Genomic DNA, 19,939 nt, shown 5'->3' on the forward strand with positions numbered 1-19,939 from the left:
TTCAGTACAACACTGGGCGATCCCCGAAAGATTTCTAGTCATATGTGATGAATTAATTAGGTCCTATGAAGCACCGTCTTGTTCCTAAAGAGTGTGATGTATTTTCCAAACGCCGCCTACTGAATCACGCATTAAAAACTACTTCAATAGCTCGAGTTAAAACCAAAAACAAAACACAACAAACTCCTAGTGTGTACACGCCATGCACAAAAATGGAGAGTAGATAGTTGTCACCTATCGTTTTTTCTCCGAGAGAAAAACCATTCCACGGTGGACAAAATCATGCATCATGTAGGAAGTTGAGGGGAGACTTCTCAGGAGGTACGAGATTCTGTGAAAATTCAATGAGCAAATATTGTTACGATCATCCGTGTGAAACTCCTCACCTTTGTAAGGGATAGAAAGAAAGCGTTCAGCTGTAGCACCTTTCGGTGCCTAGCTGCCATGCCACCCGAAGGAAGCACGAGGGCTGGGATACTGCCAGGTTGTCCAAGCCTAGACAGGGGAAGTTCAGATGGACCAAGTGGTTAGAGCGCGAATTTACTGACCGGAAGGTCCGTGGTTCGAATCCGACCTCCGCCACTCGACTTCCCCTGTCTAGGCTTGGGCAACCTGGCAGTATCCCAGCCCTCGTGCCTCCTTCGTGTGGCATGGCAGCTAGGCACCGAAAGGGTGCTACAGCTGTACGATTTTTTTTTGTAAGGGATTCCATAGATCTAATCATGATGGTTTACGGACACGATGCTATGGCATTGAGTAATCCTGTTAAGTGCAATACTGTGCTATCCCTACCTAACACTGTTCGGAAGCTTAACTATATCCGAAATCCGCAAGATCAGTAGTTGGTGATAGTGTCGAATTGAACGGGGAGCAGAGAAAAATAAAAAAACGTGCAAGATGAAACACCGAATGGGATTGCTACTCCTTCAGCTCTACGCACAACTGAGTCGGATATTCATCCAAACGAAGTGTGATCGTCATGAAAATCGAGCGATCTAAAAAAAAACTTGTTAGGATTCGATTTTCTTCATGACGATTTGCTTAGACCCCTACGATTTTATGTTTCGATGAAGCAACCGGCCATATGGATATATGTACTAGTGTTTTTTGGAGGCTTTGGATACCAGTTGACTTTGTCTGAGTGCACCATTTGATTTCGCAAAAAATGTGCGTAAGCTATGAGCAGCAAAAACATGAAGTTCATATCACCAACATCCCTCCGAATAGAAGGAAAGGTCTTCATCTGCTTGCATCGTCCGTCACCCGCACTTAGCTTACACTTACTTTCAAAGCGGCATATCGGGAAAAGTTACAGGAAAATACATTCCTGATGGATAAGTGAACGTGAGCTGTCTTTTGGGAAAAGGTATGATAAGTGGTATTTATTGGCATAGTATCACACATTGTATCACATTGTTCGTCGTGAGAACCACTCAGTCGCAAACGACCAATAAACACACCATGTGTGTCGAAGACGACAGTGGGAAAACCCTTGAAATGCGTTATTTGCGGTAAAAGCCAAACAAACAAACAACCGCGTAATAAATCGTTGGATGGAGCCAAACTGGCGATGGCAATGGTTTATCGTGTTCTTCTTTGTTTCTACCTAACCAACCAGAGATGTGGTTGAGCCGTCTCGATTTTGGCGCCTTAAAGCCTACCATAGTTTGCACGAATGCCACGGTGCCAAAGTTTACCAGCAACAACAAACCCACGACTGGGAACTAATTAAAGATACACTTTTCCTTAAACTGCAACAACCTCTGTCGTATTTATAATTTATCATGTTCATGTGCACCCAGCTTCCGTACAAACCCAAATACTGTGCCTGTGAGTCATACCAGCGACAGGACGGAATCCTTTCGGTCCAACTGTGGCACATCATACTACGAAGGTAAGAATTTCTGTTTTAAAGTCTAGTATCACTGATGAGCCACTGTGGCCGTCTGTTGTCTGCTATCATATCTTTGCAAGATGAGGCAGCGGGGGTGAGCTGGGAAATACTACACACTTTGTTGTACATACGGCGCAGAAGAGAGACGGGAAAAGAGTGTGGGGTGAGTGAAAACATCAAACACTACCGCTGAGTCGGTATTGTCGTGGTCCAAACTAATTATGAATGATGAATTTTGAGGTCGGTGCCCGAGAGTTGACGGAAGGGTGTGGCTTGTGGTTCACAGTAAATTTGAGAATTCCGATGTCCGTAAAATTTTGTGCGAGAAATACTGTTAGCCAGAAGTGATTTTGGCCTATCGGTTGGATATTATGCACAGTCAACACGGAAAACAAGGACATCAAAGCGACTACCAAGGAAGTGATAACGGGAACTGGAGAAATTAGAGCCCAGCGATGAATCAATAAGTGCACATAAAAAGTACAGTCCTGCAACTTACTTTGAAAAAGGACAGGTAGCACGAGACACTATTGAGTAGTGCAATATGTTCGAATACCATATATCTACAATGAGGCTGTGAAACCAAGACGCCAAACTCGCTTGTGAAGCACATCAGCATATGTGTCACCGGGAAGCCTGTATTTTGGTCAGAGCTAGCGACGGATTTCTCATTTCTTTCGAATGACCAGAGAAGAACCACAACAGACTTCGATAAGTAGCACCATGAATGTACGAAACCAAATTTCTTTGGAGAATATGGTGTTATTTAACCAAGAGATAATCTTAACCGAAGTACCTACTGCTGACAACCCGGTAAATCTGAAGCACTGACCACGAGGTCAATACCGGTTCGGTCTGAAAGTGGTCTAATAAAGCCCAAGGGAAGGGAAGATAGTGGTCAGTGACACCGATGATCATCGTTTCACGCACACACACACACACACACTTCTTGTTTGGAAGTAAACCTAAATGGTACCATATACGTACGTGTGCAGTAAGCACAAGAATGAGGTTTCCCCAGAACCAATCACACTCAATGGGACCGGGTCCTTTTGGGCGGAATATTCCGCTTAAGGGACTTGTACCGGTCATGAGGGTGATGCATACCAACGAGATCGATGAAGGAGAAAAAGTAAAAAAGTTTATCTTTGTAATGTACTACTCATAAGGTTGCTGAAAGTCCATCGACAGCCCACGACCGGTTTCGCCCTTCTTGGGGCTCATCAGATAGACGCAGTCCCCGGGTTTCCGTCAACCTTATGTTCTACTTGAAACCAAATTGCACGAAATTAGCGAATATACACTCATCTGCAAACTAATTTGGTTCTTTCGAGAGACTCACCTGGAACCCAGCTGAATCTCTCGCTTATGATGTTCTCAAAAAAAGATGTTAAGCTGTAACTACCTTTCGATGCCTAACAGGTATGCCACCCGAATGGAAGCATGAGGGCCGAGGTACTGCCAGGTTGCTCAAACCTAGACAGGGGAAGTCGAGAAGCAGAGGTTGGGTTCGAACAACGGACCTTCCGTTTAGTAAATTCGCGCTCGGGCCCAAAAAAATAAAAGTCAACAGATACTCATGCTTAGGAGACTACTACCTAACACCCGTGAGGTTTGTAAGGTTTGCAATGTGCACGTAAGTTTGTTCATTCCTACTGGACGAAATTTACCCATCGTTGGAACTTTTTTCTCTAGGATGCACCCTGCAAACATTGATACTGATAAGTTGATGTGAGTGAATTCAAATGTGGAAGGTGAGGATTGTATATAAACACCAACACTCAGTGCTAAAGTGGATACTAATACTCATGAAATTGATTGAAGCTTGCCAACACCTTTATAACTGTTTCGTCCTGCTCATGGTTCCAGTAATATGGTGAATCGCAAATTTCAAACAGTCTGGCGTTTCACCTGACCAACTCCAAACATGGCAAAAAAGGTCGGAGATTTCTAAACAAGCCCATAAATTGAGGTGAGTGCATCGTTATGTTGATTATCAAACACGCTGAATCCTGAAGCAATCTTCTCGCCGAATATTTGGTCACAAAAGCTGCAGGCGTTTTAATGAGCTAACCGACTTATCCCTAGTTGTCTGCTCATAGCGCATAGTAGAATATCCATGCAAACAAGGCACCCGCTCTGGTGGCTTTTAGATGAGCATGCTGTTTAAAGCAGAGCTTCGAATTTACTTGAGGAGAGCACAACTAGAAACATGCATTCAGAATACCAATATAATAACTGCCAATTGAGTCATTAAATTGGGACTGGAAAATTAGCTTCGTTCAGACTTAATGGTGCGATTAAATAGTTGACATAAAACCTCTGACTTTAGCCTGGCAGTAGAACATCATAATACTAAACAAAAACCAAATGGGAATTTTAACTGCATTGCACGGCCCGGATAGCGTCTTCTAGATAAGGCCAATTTACGGTCGGCGGTATCTGTGGTAACCACGAAACATGAAAGCACTGGTCTAAAGTACACGACCTAATTACAAAATTCAGTAACGTGGTTTTGAATGACAGGCCACGGCTACTGCGTGTGCACCTGCGGTGGAACTGCAACTCAGTGCGCGCCAACTTGGCGTTCTAACATGCAATTCCTCAACCAGATTGTGCGATAAAAGCGAAGCACCGATGGGTATAAACAAACGCATAGCGAGAATTTTCGCACACACGTGCGCACGTAGCCAGTCGCTGTACGCAGCTGTGTACGACAAGCGTATTACGCGACAGTCAGTTTGGTGCGAGTGAGCGGTGCTGGGGCGAATGTTTACACAAGGTGTTCTGTTGGGTACGCTGACTTGGGCATACCTTCCGACTTTACCGTTGGGCTGTATGGAGAGGAGGGGAGAGTTTGTTAAAGGCGGCAAAAACCGGGCCAGTTTAACTGCAAATACTGTGTTTAGTCAGTCAGAGGATAATGAAAACACCGAGGACATCGGTTAGAGAATAAATACAGAACAGAACTAAGTATACCGTCCAAAGTTTTGTGTAGTGGAAACCGTCGGTGCTGCGGTGTTTTGCGAATTGATAAGCTGTAGGAAATGAGGACTGTGAGAAGCGGAAATACTGATGAACAGGAATACGCGTGCAATTTGAATATTTATGAATCATACCAGGCCCCATAATACACCAGGATTATTAAAAAATGCCCATAAAACTTGGACAAGCGTATCCAACTCACTTCAAATTGTACAAAGATGTGCATTGCATCTGGTTTGGGGATCATGTCGGGGACTACCGATAAGATTGTTGGGATAGGACTGTCTGTTCCTATCTCGCTCTTGTTCGCCTGTACAAGCTGCAGCAACTGTATCTGTATAGGAAACTGTCCTGTGGGTGCTTTATCAACCAACTGGGCCTCCAGCTCTGTACTGTCTGTCGAACTGGTTGAGTCCATGTAATCGATGTCGTTCTCTTGAGAAGAGACGAATTTCTCACGTGAACTTGATGTTGCAGGTAGCTGTGCATCCGTTTGTGGCACTTCTTCCAAAACAAGATCGGCGATAGGTTTAGGGCTGTATAAAAAGAGACGCACACAGATTTCGTTACTGCGATGATCATTTACTACTGTATAGTACAACTGTGACAGCAGAGCACTGACGTGTACAACCTGTATTCGGTGTGCAGTTAGAGAAGACTAGAATTCGTTCTTTCATCTATGAAGAAATTATTGTCCCAACTGATTTTCCTGGGAAATCGTCGGGCAGACGAGTAAGTGAGGATGCGAATAAAGTACAGAAAACCTTGAAGGTATCACACACGAAAGGGCATATTCTAACTGGTAAATAATTAGGATTTCTTCGTATCCTCTTCTTTTCAACGCAGACTGTCGCGCAACTAAGAACAGAGGCATGCTGATATGAAGAGTCAGAGTCCGTTCCAACCACAGGAAGTATACTACTCTGAACACGCACCTTTAGCTATTGTTTCAACCTGATGACATCGAAGTTCAGCCCCTTCAGGGTTGTATGAAAATCGAACCGGATGTCATGCGACTGTTCAAACCATGGGCAACAAAAACCACGATAGACTGGATAACATATCACGTGTCCAGTCCTAAACACCAAATGGTAGGTGTTCATGGGTGAAGACGCAGTGAAAGAGTATTTCCATAGCATCCGGCCGTCGTGCTCACCAAGCGACAATAACTTTGTTTCTCATCCTCAAGAACGTGTGAAAAATTCAAAAATTATCATTACGTAGTGAATAATTCGAGCAGGTCGGAGTTCCAAAAGAGGCTGCAGTCACAAACAAGTTGGTGACTCACATAATAACTGAATCATCTCCGTATTTCATATCTCAAATTTTGATGCACATTGAGCTGAAGCAACTGACAGCGGCATGCTCTACTATATGAGGGTTTGACAACTGTTGAGACCAAAAGCACTAGGGTCTGAACGAGTGAGTGGTCATTTCCACGTACAGTGCGCGTGATAGGGTCGGTATTCAACCGGAGTCTATTCCAATGGGCACGTCAGCACATGTGACAGGTGCAACTGATGAACAACAGACACAGAACCCTCAAGCGAAAATATGTCCGTTTTGCGCAGCTTGTGTCAGATAACTTGGTTGGCAGCCACTCAACTGCCGAGTATGCAAGGTGAAACGCGAACGCTACCCGTTTTAATGAAAGAATTTGTGGTTCTGTGCACTCGGGTGATAACCCCCCGTAAAATTATGGTTCGCGTGTTCGTACCTGATCCCTGAAGATGAGTAACATCATAAAGTGCACGAGGTGAGCGTGAAACCCCTAACCAGCTTTGTCATTACTCTACCGTTGTCAGCTATCATATTCAACCATCTACCTGGCACAATATAAATCACTTTTAGGAATTAATTAACTGTTCTGAAGAAACCCTTCTGCATAAAATCTATATCCTCACTTTCATCGACGGTAAACCAGTTAGGTTACTCTGAAGATTTTGGCAAAGATAGCAGTCGTGTGTGCAAAGGTCCTGGGGAAGTGGGAAATATTACGTAAGACATTGTTTAATCTTCAAGTTTGTAGAGAGTAAGCCTACATGGGACTTCGCGCAGTCGATCTGAAAAGAAGTCATGAGGAAGAATAAGCGGTTGTATGGTTAATAACTCTATCTATCTGCACACTCGTTTTAAGACCACCAATTAAGAGGACAAAAATAACCAAACTGCAGGTTAAGTGGTTTTGGTAACAATGGGAGTAAAAAATATCCGCATCAGAGACGTTATTTGAGAATGTTGGTGCCAGGATAAATGCAATCAAAAAGTTTTAAAACTTTACGTGATAAGACTTGAACCAACAGAGGATCATGGGTGATCTCGCTGCTAAGTAATTCTGTGTGCTGGTCCCCGGTATTCTAACTTGCATCAGTTTAAATCGACCCGTTTGCTAGCAGCTTAAGAACGAATGTATTCGGAGATCGTAAAAGCCCTCTAAGGGAATTAACAGAAGGGACCACATATTTGAGCGAATAAAAGAATCCTAATCTACTACCAGTTAAGGGATTCCTTCTTTTGACTGCTGAATGGATAGTGGTTACATAACTAAAGGATGCTGAATACAAACGAAAAATAGTAAGCCTACAACCAAGAGCATATAAGTAAGTCACTCAGGCCTCACTGATTTTTGATGTAGCCGTTGATTGTTCAGATCGCTCGAAATGGTGCTCTTTCAATCTTTCCTTGAAGGGCGAGTTACAAACCTCGCGGCGAAACTACACAACGTCTACTGACTAGCTCAACTTAGGTAATTTTGCAGAAAAGCGAAGGTGACAAATACATCGGCCTCCAAATCTCTGCTTCCTAAACTTTATAAGAAAACTCGAAAACTGCCCGGGAAAACCTTGTTTTTCAACATGCTTGGATGTCGCCTTAAACAGACCTGCTTTCATGAGACGTTGTTCAGCTGGAAGTTTATTGGGAACAAGCGAGTAATGATACAAAGAGAATTTTGCCACCCATCCTCCTATCTGAAAATTGACGCCCAGGCGGTAGCCTGAATCTTCTATCCCCAGAAAGGCAGGGTTAGTACACAGGATAACTAAGGCCAAGGTGCAGTATGCTGGAATAGCTACAAGTCAGTTACTCGATCTGGACTAGTGACCCAGTTTAGTAGGTAAGCCATCCTAATTGTCTAAGCTTATATGGGGCACGCGGCCACGCAGGATTCAGGCTTTTTTCGGTACGCCACTGTTATGATCCTTCAACGTTGTGGCACTAACCTGAAAAAGCAAGGCCACAACTACGAACCCCGAAATCATACAATCACTGGACGGGTACTATGCTGATCAATTAGGTATATAGCCAACCGAGTCATCTAAATGCGCCCGCATTTGATTTATTCAAGAGAGCTTGTGTAGACAGATGGCACCAGACTAGAAAACACGGAATTCTCAATAGTTTAATGATGCACCTTATAGCGCAGTGTGTAACACCGCAGGTCAGAATGAGTAGTTCGAAAACCTTGGAGAATTCGAAAGGACACAAGCGACCGTGGTTACGCGACGAAAAATGTCAGTGAGTTTGTCTTATAACTATCATTTGAAGTGATATAGCTTATCCTAAGATTGTATTTAATTATTTTCATTCTATAAGGAATATACGAAAAATAGCAGAGTTATGAAAGCAGAGTACAGGATAATGTGGGTGTACGCCTTTCTCCTTAGGCTGTAAATTCAGTGGATTTTTCTGTCGGTTTTATCTGCTATATGATTCGACACGGTCAAGGTGATAATGGACACTTGTAGCACGCTGTCACGTCATCTGAGGGAAACAAGAGTCGATAGGTTGATCAGGACAGTTCCTAGGTTTACGTATAAATGTGGATTTTATTGGAGAGCACACCTCATCGATCTTCACTTGGATAGGTTTGATCCCCATTTCCGGGCTAATAAACATTTTCCCAAAGATATGAGATCAGGACGACCGCGTACTTTTGCCGCGGCCATTTTCCGAATTTTGTTCGACTGCACATCTCCTGTGGAAAACAGACTTTTGGTAAGATCGCATGCATTTGTTGCACTTATTTACCAGCGAATTACCAAAAGTCTACGAGTAACATTGCGGAGTAACAGAGTGACCACTTAACTCTGCAGTAGTGATTTTCCGTGCATGTTTCAGACACAATTCCGTTATGATGAACTTAGCCTTGGCCTAAATGACTTGGTGTAACAGAATCCCACAGTAAATTTGGTGCTTTGATTTAGAAAGCTTCAAAATACATGGATGAAATTGAATTCTGGTCTACTGATATAAGCATTTAGAAATATCACATACTCCAACCGTTATCATATATTGGTTATTGTCAGCTCTTTCAGCTCTGGCTGAAAGAGAAAGTGATCTCGCACCATGGAAGAAGGCTGCACATTTATTATCAACTCCTTACATTCACTGAGGACGAACTAGTTCGGCGACGGTCCTCGCTATACTTTCATTTATAGTTAAAAGCGTAGTCCTTAACTGAAAATCACCAGAGGAGTAATTTAATACGACCCCACTGTGTAGGCGGCCATGTGAGGAAGTAATCCGCTCGGAAGTAACGTGGACGTCAAGCAACAAGGGAGCAGTCAATGACAGATCACAAGAAGTGGACTAAACGCTTGAATGACTCATGGTGGGACGGACTCTCTGAGTGTAAGTCGTTCTTGTTAAACTCGACTGAAATCCTTGAGATTTCGTTTTTTTTCGTTCGATGAAAACAGCTGTACTGTGATTTCCGGTTTTTTAAACACAGAATGGATTCACTCGCAGGATGAAATCTTGATTTCAAACCAAACTACTCTAGAACTCCCTGTGATACAGTACCTGAGAATTCGGGGATCAAGAATGCTGTAAAAACGTGGATAGTCCAGATGAATCAGTAAGTAACACGAAAGAAATTTCTCCGCCACGCAATTCATTGGAAAGACGCATTCCCAACTGCATTCCCAACCACGTAGCAGAACCTAAAACAGCTGACAGTCCACTGCATTCGCAATGAACCTTGCACCCATAACAGAATGCCCAGACTGACAGTTTGGAAATGTGTGAAACAGGACTCAAACACCAGAATTGGTCACGCCTACCATTTTAGGAGTTTCAAACGTAACTGTGTCCTATCCGTGTGAGATAGACTGAATACCGTAGTAAGCAAAATAAAGATGGCAAATAGACAACTATCGAGATACATTCAGGCATTCCCACACATAACAACAGAGGAAAGTACTGGTTTTGAAGTGAAATATGCCTCTGAATGAGTGACGAGCCTAGCAACAGACCATTATCTGCAGGTCCCATCTTCCTCCTCTAAGAGGAAAGCTGGAGCGAGCCACGCTGGAATCTCTGCTTGCTGTCAATGTTAATCTTAGTTGTCAAAGCGTGTTCGCTCCAGTTGAAAGGGGCTACATGACCGACAAGGGAGAACAAGAGGTTCAAAAGGACAGAAAACCTGCACACACATTCACGGTAATCGGTTTGACTAGCTAGCTCTTCGGAAACACATCTGTGGCTATGTCAGCTTTGGGTGCATTCCGCGTGCTTGTGACAAACAATGATAAATGACTCGCTGCACATCACAGTAGGAGAAATGGTGTGTAAATAGGCATCGCCTAAGATCTGACAAGTGGACTTCCATAAGACCAAAACTCACGCCACAGTGGGTGGAGGAACATGAATAATGGATGAATGGGTCCAGATGGCAATGTGGCTTCACGGATACACACTCATATCACTAGCTTTTTAGCCTGTAAAGGAAAACAAGGCCGAGCGGACCGAACAAAAGTAGTATACAGGGCTGGACAATATTAATCTGTAGAGAATACTCCGGAGTTTTCCACCACTCAATAAATCTTCGGTCAGCAATATTTATTCAGCGGTTTCAGTCATTTGAGACCTATTCAGAGATCACACCGAAATTCACTCAGCATTCACAGTGTGAGAGACGTTTTCGAGCAATCTGGAGTACCTGTTATTTTCAACTTCTAAGGTGTGTGTTGCCTACGGAGCGTATCGCTGCTGAGCATGAGAAGAGCTAGTAAGAGACCCATAACTTAGAAACAAAAAAGTCGAGCGAAAAATGGTGTCAGTTTTTAGTTTGATGGACAACATTTTAATTAGAAGTTATCGTTGTTTCTAATTAATTGTCTAGGGCCCAACCCAACAAGGTGAGGAAGTCAAGCACATCAAGTTGTACTGTCTGAGTTGTCTGAGTGCCGGTGGGACTATGGGTGTGCAACATTTTGAGCTACCGAAGTGAGTCAGTCATGGTGACTTGTTGGCGTCAGTCCGTAGGCCTTGGTTCCTGTCAATCAAGGAAATACGGAACGACTGCTACGTTAATCGTTACCCATTGCTGAGATTGGGGGGAGGAGGAGTAGAACTTGCACCAACACCAAGGTCCAAAGTGCATGCATAAAAAATAACTACAGTCGAGTCGGAGAGGACCACAAAGCGTGAAAAAGCAAGTTGAGTTCTACAACAGACTATGACTTTAGACGAAACAACTAAAACCTGATCACATTTTAGTCTCAGTAAAAGAGATTTTAGTCGATGAAGCCAAAACGGGTTGAAATAAATTTTCACCCAATGTGTGCACCAATCTGTAGTAATTGTGTTTAGTCGTCAACGACGACAACGATGACCCGAACTGCCAAATTCATTATATTAACAAACGACAAAGTGTTCACCACAAGAACAGCCTGGTTTTGTGGCTAAGAGCGTGAGACCAGCATTGTTGGAAATAGTCGCCAGGATAATTGGCCAAAGGTTATGCACAAACGCAAACCAAAGTAGGACAGAGAAGCAGGAAATCTGCCCCTATCCGCTTTACTTAACACTTTATACTTGTCGAATTTACGTCGACCCAAGCGCATGTCCATTTTCAAGAAAAAAGGCATCACTTCAGAAAGGTTTGGTAAAGAATCTGTCGATTTACCATGTATCGCTGGAAGGTCTTCCAACTGAAGGCTGAGGTACATTCAACATCATAATGGAAAGCGTTTTATTCAGATACCGGCTTGACATAGTTGCCATTTACAAACACTGTTCGTGGCGGCATCGGTAAATCTGGCGCGCTACGCAAAGGCATCAACAATGAGGTTGCCAAGCGGAATACATTCCATGCTTATCAATGTCTAACATCAGGGATTTGCCTGAAAACCGTGATCGAACCACTGAACGTCTTCCCATGGTCAGGCAACAACATTCAGTTTGCGCGGAGCCGAACGTGGTGCAGGGTGCAATTCCTTGGAAATGATGTACAACTAAGGGAATTAGATCAGCTGGATAACATGCAAAGGGCTAAGATGCGGGGATAGGCATGATAGGACAAACAACAGTTATCTGTTCATCATGAAAGTATTGGCGTTATCTTTAGGCCCTAGTTTAGTACCATACTCGTTCTGTTGTATTATACTAATGTTCCCTTTCAATTGCTAATGGGGAACATGATGGTATTTCACTCACCATGCGATTGATAGTATTGCCGTCCATAGGATTGCGGTGTCAGGCACATTACATGTTTATAACAAGCACCAACTGTGTTCAAGGTAAATTACTGTGCAATCTCTGTTTTGAAGCTAAATGGTTGGAGTCACAAACTTTTGTCTCACCATATGACCACATCCGTGGCCAATTATCAGCAAAAACCACCACACCAACAAGTCCCTGAATCAATGTTTTGTTGAGTCAGTACTGGGTAGGGTCCAATAACTGAGGTAATTTTGTGTCCGTGCTGATTCGCACATTCTCTTAAGCGGTCATGACTGTGTTCCGAGACAATCCGTTTAAGCTAATCGCTAATGCGCTATCAGTCAATCGATCGAGTACACTCAGTCGCGCATGGAATGCGCCTGTAGGCCACGTGCAAAGTTTTTGTTCCCGACCCTCGTCCCGTGGGAGTGATTGGACGTTACGTAATTCGAGAGGATTACTTCTTAACTCTGAATGGGATGGCACAAATTATGGCGACAGGTGGGATGATGTAGGAGTGTCACCAACGAAGAACCCAAAGAACCCATTAGGCGTTCCTAAAAGTGTTCAGGCGGTCGAACCGTAAAAAAATATCCTGCTCTGGTGGGACCTGTTTCTAACTAACGCTAACAAAGTGCTCTGTATGGTTGAATAGAATGCTCGGAAAAAAGCGAATCAGAAGTGTGGACAACATGCACAACACTAGCTAGTCGTACCTGCTGATGTCGTGTCTGGACGACTCCCCATCTATCCGTCGGACACGAATTAGCGCTCCATATCGCTTGGAGGTCACTTGGATTTTCCAGAACTTGGCTTGTTCGGAAGGGGCTCGATTTTGAAATCGGTAACGCAAAGTTGGTCCAAGCACCAATCTGGAACAGCAAAAGACATGAACGTTGAAGATTTGGAGCAGTGGAATTTATAAAAATATTCCTCCTATTAGATCAGTAAACAACTAGCAGTCGCACTGATAGAAATAGCTGCCTTGCTTCTATGCCACTCTGCTCAGGGAAGTTCATAACAATCCTGTTCAACATAGATCTCGTTGGAGATAATCCACTCCCCTAGGTGGTTTCATACTAGCACTCTCCGTCAGCCCCGACTTAGTGAGAGATGCTCCGAAAACTGGGACACACAGTATAGAATTAGATAACCCCTTTCTCCTTACCGGTATATCGTGGAAGATTACTATGTTGTTGTTGTCACAAATATTCTTTCTTATTAGTATTATTACCAAAATTGTTACTAACATGGCTACTACACCGCTATTATCACTGTTATCGTTACTATTACTGAGAACATGCTTTGATTTCAGGAGATATTTTGGCATGGCAGAACCGTAAATACCAAACGTCGCTTGGGAAAACGTTCCAAGAATGATACAGAGAATACAAAATCCAGTACTCTATGGTTTATAGTAACCCTCCGTCGCCAGCCACCTACAAAAAGCGATCTAAATGATCTGAGTTGGAGTGGCAGGAAAAACTCTCCATCGAAAGTACAAGCAAATAGTACCTGGCAATACACTGATTAAGTTGGGGCAATATTATGACCCATTTTGTTATACCTGCTACAGAATTAATCAATCCTTACGAAGCCCACTTTATCGAACACAGACAAAAATTTGGGAACTCAGTTACGAAACCACTTCATGAGCATCAACGAGAGTCCTTTGTATCCGATCTTGTGCACAACACCGTCATAAATATTTTCACTTTTGCAAGCACCATAGATCAGAAAGGAGAGATTAGCGTGCTACTATGGTACTATATCAAATTACAGTGAAGTGCAGTGGGCTGCATGCTGTATGATCAGCACGCACTAACTGGCGTGACGCCGTTCGTTTTTCTTAAAGAACTTACCTTTCCAAAATCTGTCCAAAAATTGGTCTGTTGGTTTAGTCTCTCAAGACAGCATGTCTTAATGAGGCACCACCTGCAAGCGATAACTTGCAGTCACCAAAGGTGTAATTCAACGGTAAACTCCTTTGCAAGAGAGGCCAACACAGAAAACACAGCCTTGACTAGTGGTCTGAAGTGGCTTCTGAAGAACTAGAAAACGTACGGTTGACTTCCCAACGGAACAAGGTTACTGAAAATTATCCTATGGCTGGTTTTTTCTTGGGGCTTATCGATTAGATAGTCTTCAATTTTCCCTCTACTTTGTTATTTCAGAACGCACTGTTGAAAAAATAATTGGTCGATCTAATTCAGACGCGTTCGGCGTTGATACAAACCTAGTTTGTAAATGCATGCATTTTGCGAAGTACGGCTGTCCTATTGAAGAGGTGACACCCGAAGATTATTAGTAATTTCGAGCGGTCTCCTCAGAGCAGGAAAGATCAATTCCACCATAGGATCTGCATATCGTTCGTACTACCAAAGTATAATCCCCGTATTCTGTCCCCAGAGATGATAAACCAGGGCAACAATATCCAACCAAAGGTAAGCAAGTCAAAACAACAAATCAAACGCTTGATTTACAGGCGAGGCAAGACTGACGGATAAAACTCAATGATACACTGCTAATACAAGAAATCCTTAAATTCTGGTTACCGATAAACCTGGCCCGCTTCGGAAGATACACGAATCACTCAGAAATAGGCCAATTAGTATGACATCTTGTCAACAACCCGCAGGTTCTCCTTAACCGGAACCGGAAAAAGCCAACAAGTCATTCAAGACCCATTGGCTTAACCGCGGCTGAGGTCCATTAACACACTTTCAGGAATTCAGGACTTCGTTGTGCTCTTTAGGACCTACCCAGAAGATGAAGCAACATTCTGAACTTGAGCAGAAAGGTAATATCTTGTTGTTTCAACTTGCCATGCGCGAATCAAGTATACTAATGTTGATTCGCCCGAAATCGTTTGAGTCCGAGTTGTAAATTACTAGCAGCTACAACATCTGTAATTATCTATGGATGGTCAAAGTAACACCCGTTTTGTAATAGCAAAATACCTACTATGAGAGACGGGTTCAGTTTTCTAAACAGTATATATATACATATATGTATATGAAATAACTTTACCAAAATCCACTTCAAATGACGTACGAAAGCGCAACGAAGAGAGTGATAAATACCTATGATTCACAATCTGGTCCCATATTGGATTTTGGAAATAGGTGAAATGGCATTTACTGAAGCACATGAAATGCTTTTTCGCTCAACTGAAAATGCAGTCATCTGGCGTATTCTGTTCCCATTACTGGGTCTCTAAGGAATCGCGCAACACCCCCAGTCCATTGTATTAGTATGTGCGGCTATGTAGTGATAACTAACGTCTGATACTGTCGAACCGGTAAGCGAATGCAGAGTCCAGTCGCGTGGTTATCCAACAAAAGTCAAAGCCCTAGATATAAGCGCGCAGTCGGTGTCTCCAGAATCAGTTTGGGTATAAGAAACTCATTAGGTATTTCCGACTGATTAGAAACGACGGAGAGGTTGCAGGCCTAGTCAAACCTTTAATGCATAGGGTCAAAGGCAGCTAGGCGAATTTTATTCAACTGTTTTCAGTCAGTCACCTCACGACAGACAGTTGGAGGAGCATTTATTTACGAAATCGGTCGGTATAATTAATCGTCAGCAAAATTCGAACGGTAAAGACGTAAAAACGGAAACTGTTGTGAAATAAATAAAACACGGAGGGAACCCTCCAGATAAGGAACTGGATTCGTTTTCAGATCCAACGGTCGTCTGGAACTTCAAACACAGAAACAAAGCAAGAGCTGAAGGTAGAGAAAAACGGACTTACAAACTACTATCAAAAGTAAGTTATGGAGAGTGAATTCGATTCGTTTTGACTAACATCAAAACTAAGGACCTTGAAATGTGTACGTTTCGTAAAAAGTTTATTCCACGAGATTTATATTAAGGTAGGCTGGTAGATCACATTAAAATTTTTCCAACAAAGAAAGCTAAGCATTATAAACCCATCCGAACTCGCAAATAGATACGACCAGAGATTAAGGTTAGTACAATTTTTTGCTCGGCTATCGGGCCAGGTGACCTCATCAACGAAGTTGGATGTGCAAAACAAACCAAGCCGCAGGTCACGCGAATGACTTTTATGAGCAAGGGTATGAAAATCTAGCAGCGAATCAAACAAATAAGCGGAGATCTCGTCTCGCCATAACGCTGTCACAATCAGAAAGGATGGCCCAGCCAACAGACAGCACAACATGGCCATGGATCTGCTATTCTAGCCAGTTGAAAGTGTGATATGTTATAAAGAACTTCGAAAAAAGCATCCTTTAAGGGAGAAACGACATAAAAACACTATCTTCCAGCTGGGCCCTGTTCAATCATGAGTGAAGGCTACGATAGTTTGACAAACAACCAGCGGTTTCGTTCTTCTTGTGGTTCACCAAGCAGGTGAAGTTTCCGGGTTCTCATTATATTTATGAGACGATTTTTGTGTATCGCATTCAGTCGAAGAGATGAGGCTGACATTCATCTACATCTTCCATTGGTGCCAATGTAATTTGCAAGGTAGTGTACAACTACATAAACAACTAATTCTTCGACTCAACCGAGTTTCAAATGATCTTGACGACCAGTAAAATAAAAACCAGCAACTCATTGAGAATGCAGCTTATCAATGGGTCTCGATATATGCGGAATGCAGATAGCCATGTACAGTTACAAGTATTTGAAAGACTTAATAATCGCTGTACACCAATTTCTAACGAACAAATTCCCCCGCAACTTTAATAGGAATCTCTGGTTCGATGCAGGAGAGACAGAAATTTGTGATAAACAGCAACATGCGTTACATCTTGAAACTAGGCACTCTGGCCTCTGAGTTATTCTGCAACAACCGAAAATTACTTCAAGAACGACGTGATTCATGTGCCACGGCATACACCAGGTTTTCATGATTGGAGCTGCATTGAAAATTGAACAGTAATTGGTGACAGAAAAACACAGTAATACAGGGAGAGGCCCAGAGGCATAATGCCTAAACAATTCAAGTAATCGGTATGAGTGATTAGAAATCGAGGAATGCGACTGCCCTAGTATGATGTATCATCCACGATACCACTAATTATAAAAAACACCTTTTCAACAAATTGCAGGTGGTCAACGACAGGGCCTTTCACAAGGTATATTTACTGTACCCGCGCTATTTTCCCGCTACTGTNACGATACCACTAATTATAAAAAACACCTTTTCAACAAATTGCAGGTGGTCAACGACAGGGCCTTTCACAAGGATATTTACTGTACTCGCGCTATTTTCCCCAACGCTACTGTTAAAGGTGTCGATAGAGAGCCTATGTAGAGTGAATTAAACTATAATGACATCACAAACGAGAGACTCAGCTGGGTTCTAGGTGAGTCTTTCGCAAAACCAAATTTGTTTGTAAATGAGTGTATTAGGCTGATTTCGTGCAATTTGGTTTCAAGCATAACACAGGGTTGACGGAAACTCCGTGACTGATGAGCCCCAAGAAGGCCGAAGCCGTTTGTGGGCTGTCGAAGAATTTTCAGCAACCTTATGAGTAGTGCATTACGAGTATACACAATGACTATTTCTTCCGAAAACCAAAGTTATTGATTAAACCAAAGTGGGTTCAAATCAGTTGACCTTGTGACCGATCTTTTACGATCGTCACGTCTGGAGTGTGAAAATCCCTAAAGGTATTTAAATTCTTGAAACTACAAAATTTTTCTTTATTTCGTATATCGTTACCTATTACATCCATTTGACTAAGGTTGCTTTCGACGAGTACTGCCCAGAAAACATTTGGCCCACATAGTTGCTACATTATCCGTGTACTGTTACATTCACACTATATCGTGTGACTGATTAATGAATTCTTTGTTGAATCCCCGGAAGAATGCTTTATTTCCGGAAGAATGCTTTCGTATCAGCGAATTTATAAGGAAGAATATGTGATGGCAGTTCCACAAACACTCGAGGCCGAAAAGACTCAGATTTAATGCACCGGATAGGACAAACGATATAACATGTGCAGCGGCCCTTATGAGTAGTGCATTACGAGTATACACAATGACTATTTCTTCCGAGAACCAAAGTTATTGATTAAACTAAAGTGGGTTCAAATCAGTTGACCTTGTGACCGATCTTTTATGAGCGTCACGTCTGGAGTGTGAAAATCCCTAAAGGTATTTAAATTCTTGAAACTACAAAATTTTTCTTTATTTCGTATATCGTTACCTATTACATCCATTTGACTAAGGTTGCTTTCGACGAGTACTGCCCAGAGAACATTTGGCCCACATAGTTGCTACATTATCCGTGTACTGTTACATTCACACTATATCGTGTGACTGATTAATGAATTCTTTGTTGAATCCCCGGAAGAATGCTTTATTTCCGGAAGAATGCTTTCGTATCAGCGAATTTATAAGGAAGAATATGTGATGGCAGTTCCACAAACACTCGAGGCCGAAAAGACTCAGATTTAATGCACCGGATAGGACAAACGATATAACATGTGCAGCGGCAGATCATTCTGTTTAGCTAGTCATTTCCTGTGAGAGTGGACTAATGTAAGAATTATGCAAACCAAGAATCACCTTTCGGAGAAATGTACGCACGCAGTGGAACATAACCAGATCATTCTGTTTAGCTAGTCATTTCCTATGAGAGTGGACTAATGTAAGAATTATGCACACCAAGAATCACCTTTCGGAGAAATGTACCCACGCAGTGGAACATAACTCACAAGAAATCATTAGCCCATATTTGCGACCATATTACTTATGATTCTGCCCTATAGCAAATAGGCTTCGCTTTAATACGCCCAGAAGTTGGCACAGATAGAATGTATTGCATGACCACTATTATCATCGCTAATGCCACTATTATTATGTCATTTACAACTAATTAGTCCATGTATGCGAGTGAGTATTGGAAGTTTCAGTCTGCCTGCTTGGACAGTCGGATAGGCGGTCAGGCCATTCGAATGAAGAATGCACACAGGCTATTCAATACCAATATGCACGCATAGATTGGTAGCATACTCATCGAGTACTATCCAATCTGATAATTTACTGACCTCTTCATTAAAGAACTGTTAGAACCTCTTCCGGCCAGACAATGGGTACTTCTGAACTAACTAATTCAGGTAATAAAATGTGCACTTTATATGCTCCAAGCAATCACTACAAATTACGCTTAGTCTAGATGGACTTGTCATCAGTGGATGAATGGTCAGCTCGAGAAAGTTCAGTGCTTAAGGTGTGAGCTTACTGACTGGGAGGTCCGTGGTTCAAACGACTGCTCCTGTCTAGAGCTAGGTCAACTGGTAGTATCTCAACCCTCATGCTTCCTTCAAGTGACATGACAACTAAACATCAAAAGGGTGTTACAGCTAGACACGTTTGGTGGTTAGCTGTGCAGTGAGGTCGAATGAAACGATAGGATTGGTAGATATATGTCAGCTGCACGTTGTCAAAACACATGGTCATTGCATGGGAAACTTCATACTGCCTGGATTTATCAAACGACACACGACCTTGAAAAGCAGTCAACTTCAACCTGGCGATGATCCAGCTGTAACTGTCCGACGTCTAAGTTCAGCAAATGGCTCCCCTATTTGTAGGGGTGTGGTTAGTGCTGAAAACAATCCACAATGTTTTGTC

General features: G+C 42.6%; 2 protein-coding genes across 2 annotated transcripts in view; one reads left to right on the forward strand and one right to left on the reverse strand.

Moving 5' to 3' along the window:
* T265_14696 (hypothetical protein) overlaps positions 1 to 19,939 on the reverse strand; it is a gene marked incomplete at both ends in the record, with an annotated part of 49,317 nt that overhangs the window by 21,465 nt on the left and 7,913 nt on the right. The window contains 2 exons of the mRNA XM_009174834.1: positions 5,082 to 5,415; positions 13,042 to 13,197. Coding sequence (XP_009173098.1) covers positions 5,082 to 5,415; positions 13,042 to 13,197 — 490 coding nt within the window. The remainder of the gene's footprint in view (positions 1 to 5,081; positions 5,416 to 13,041; positions 13,198 to 19,939) is intronic.
* T265_08887 (hypothetical protein) lies at positions 1,929 to 3,213 on the forward strand (the record flags this gene model as incomplete). Its single annotated transcript, XM_009174815.1, has 2 exons — positions 1,929 to 2,057; positions 3,064 to 3,213. 2 exons carry the CDS (start codon positions 1,929 to 1,931, stop codon positions 3,211 to 3,213), a joined length of 279 nt encoding a protein of 92 aa, XP_009173079.1.

This window comes from Opisthorchis viverrini (genome assembly GCF_000715545.1).
Source record: "Opisthorchis viverrini unplaced genomic scaffold opera_v5_244, whole genome shotgun sequence".
Classification (NCBI taxonomy): domain Eukaryota; kingdom Metazoa; phylum Platyhelminthes; class Trematoda; order Opisthorchiida; family Opisthorchiidae; genus Opisthorchis; species Opisthorchis viverrini.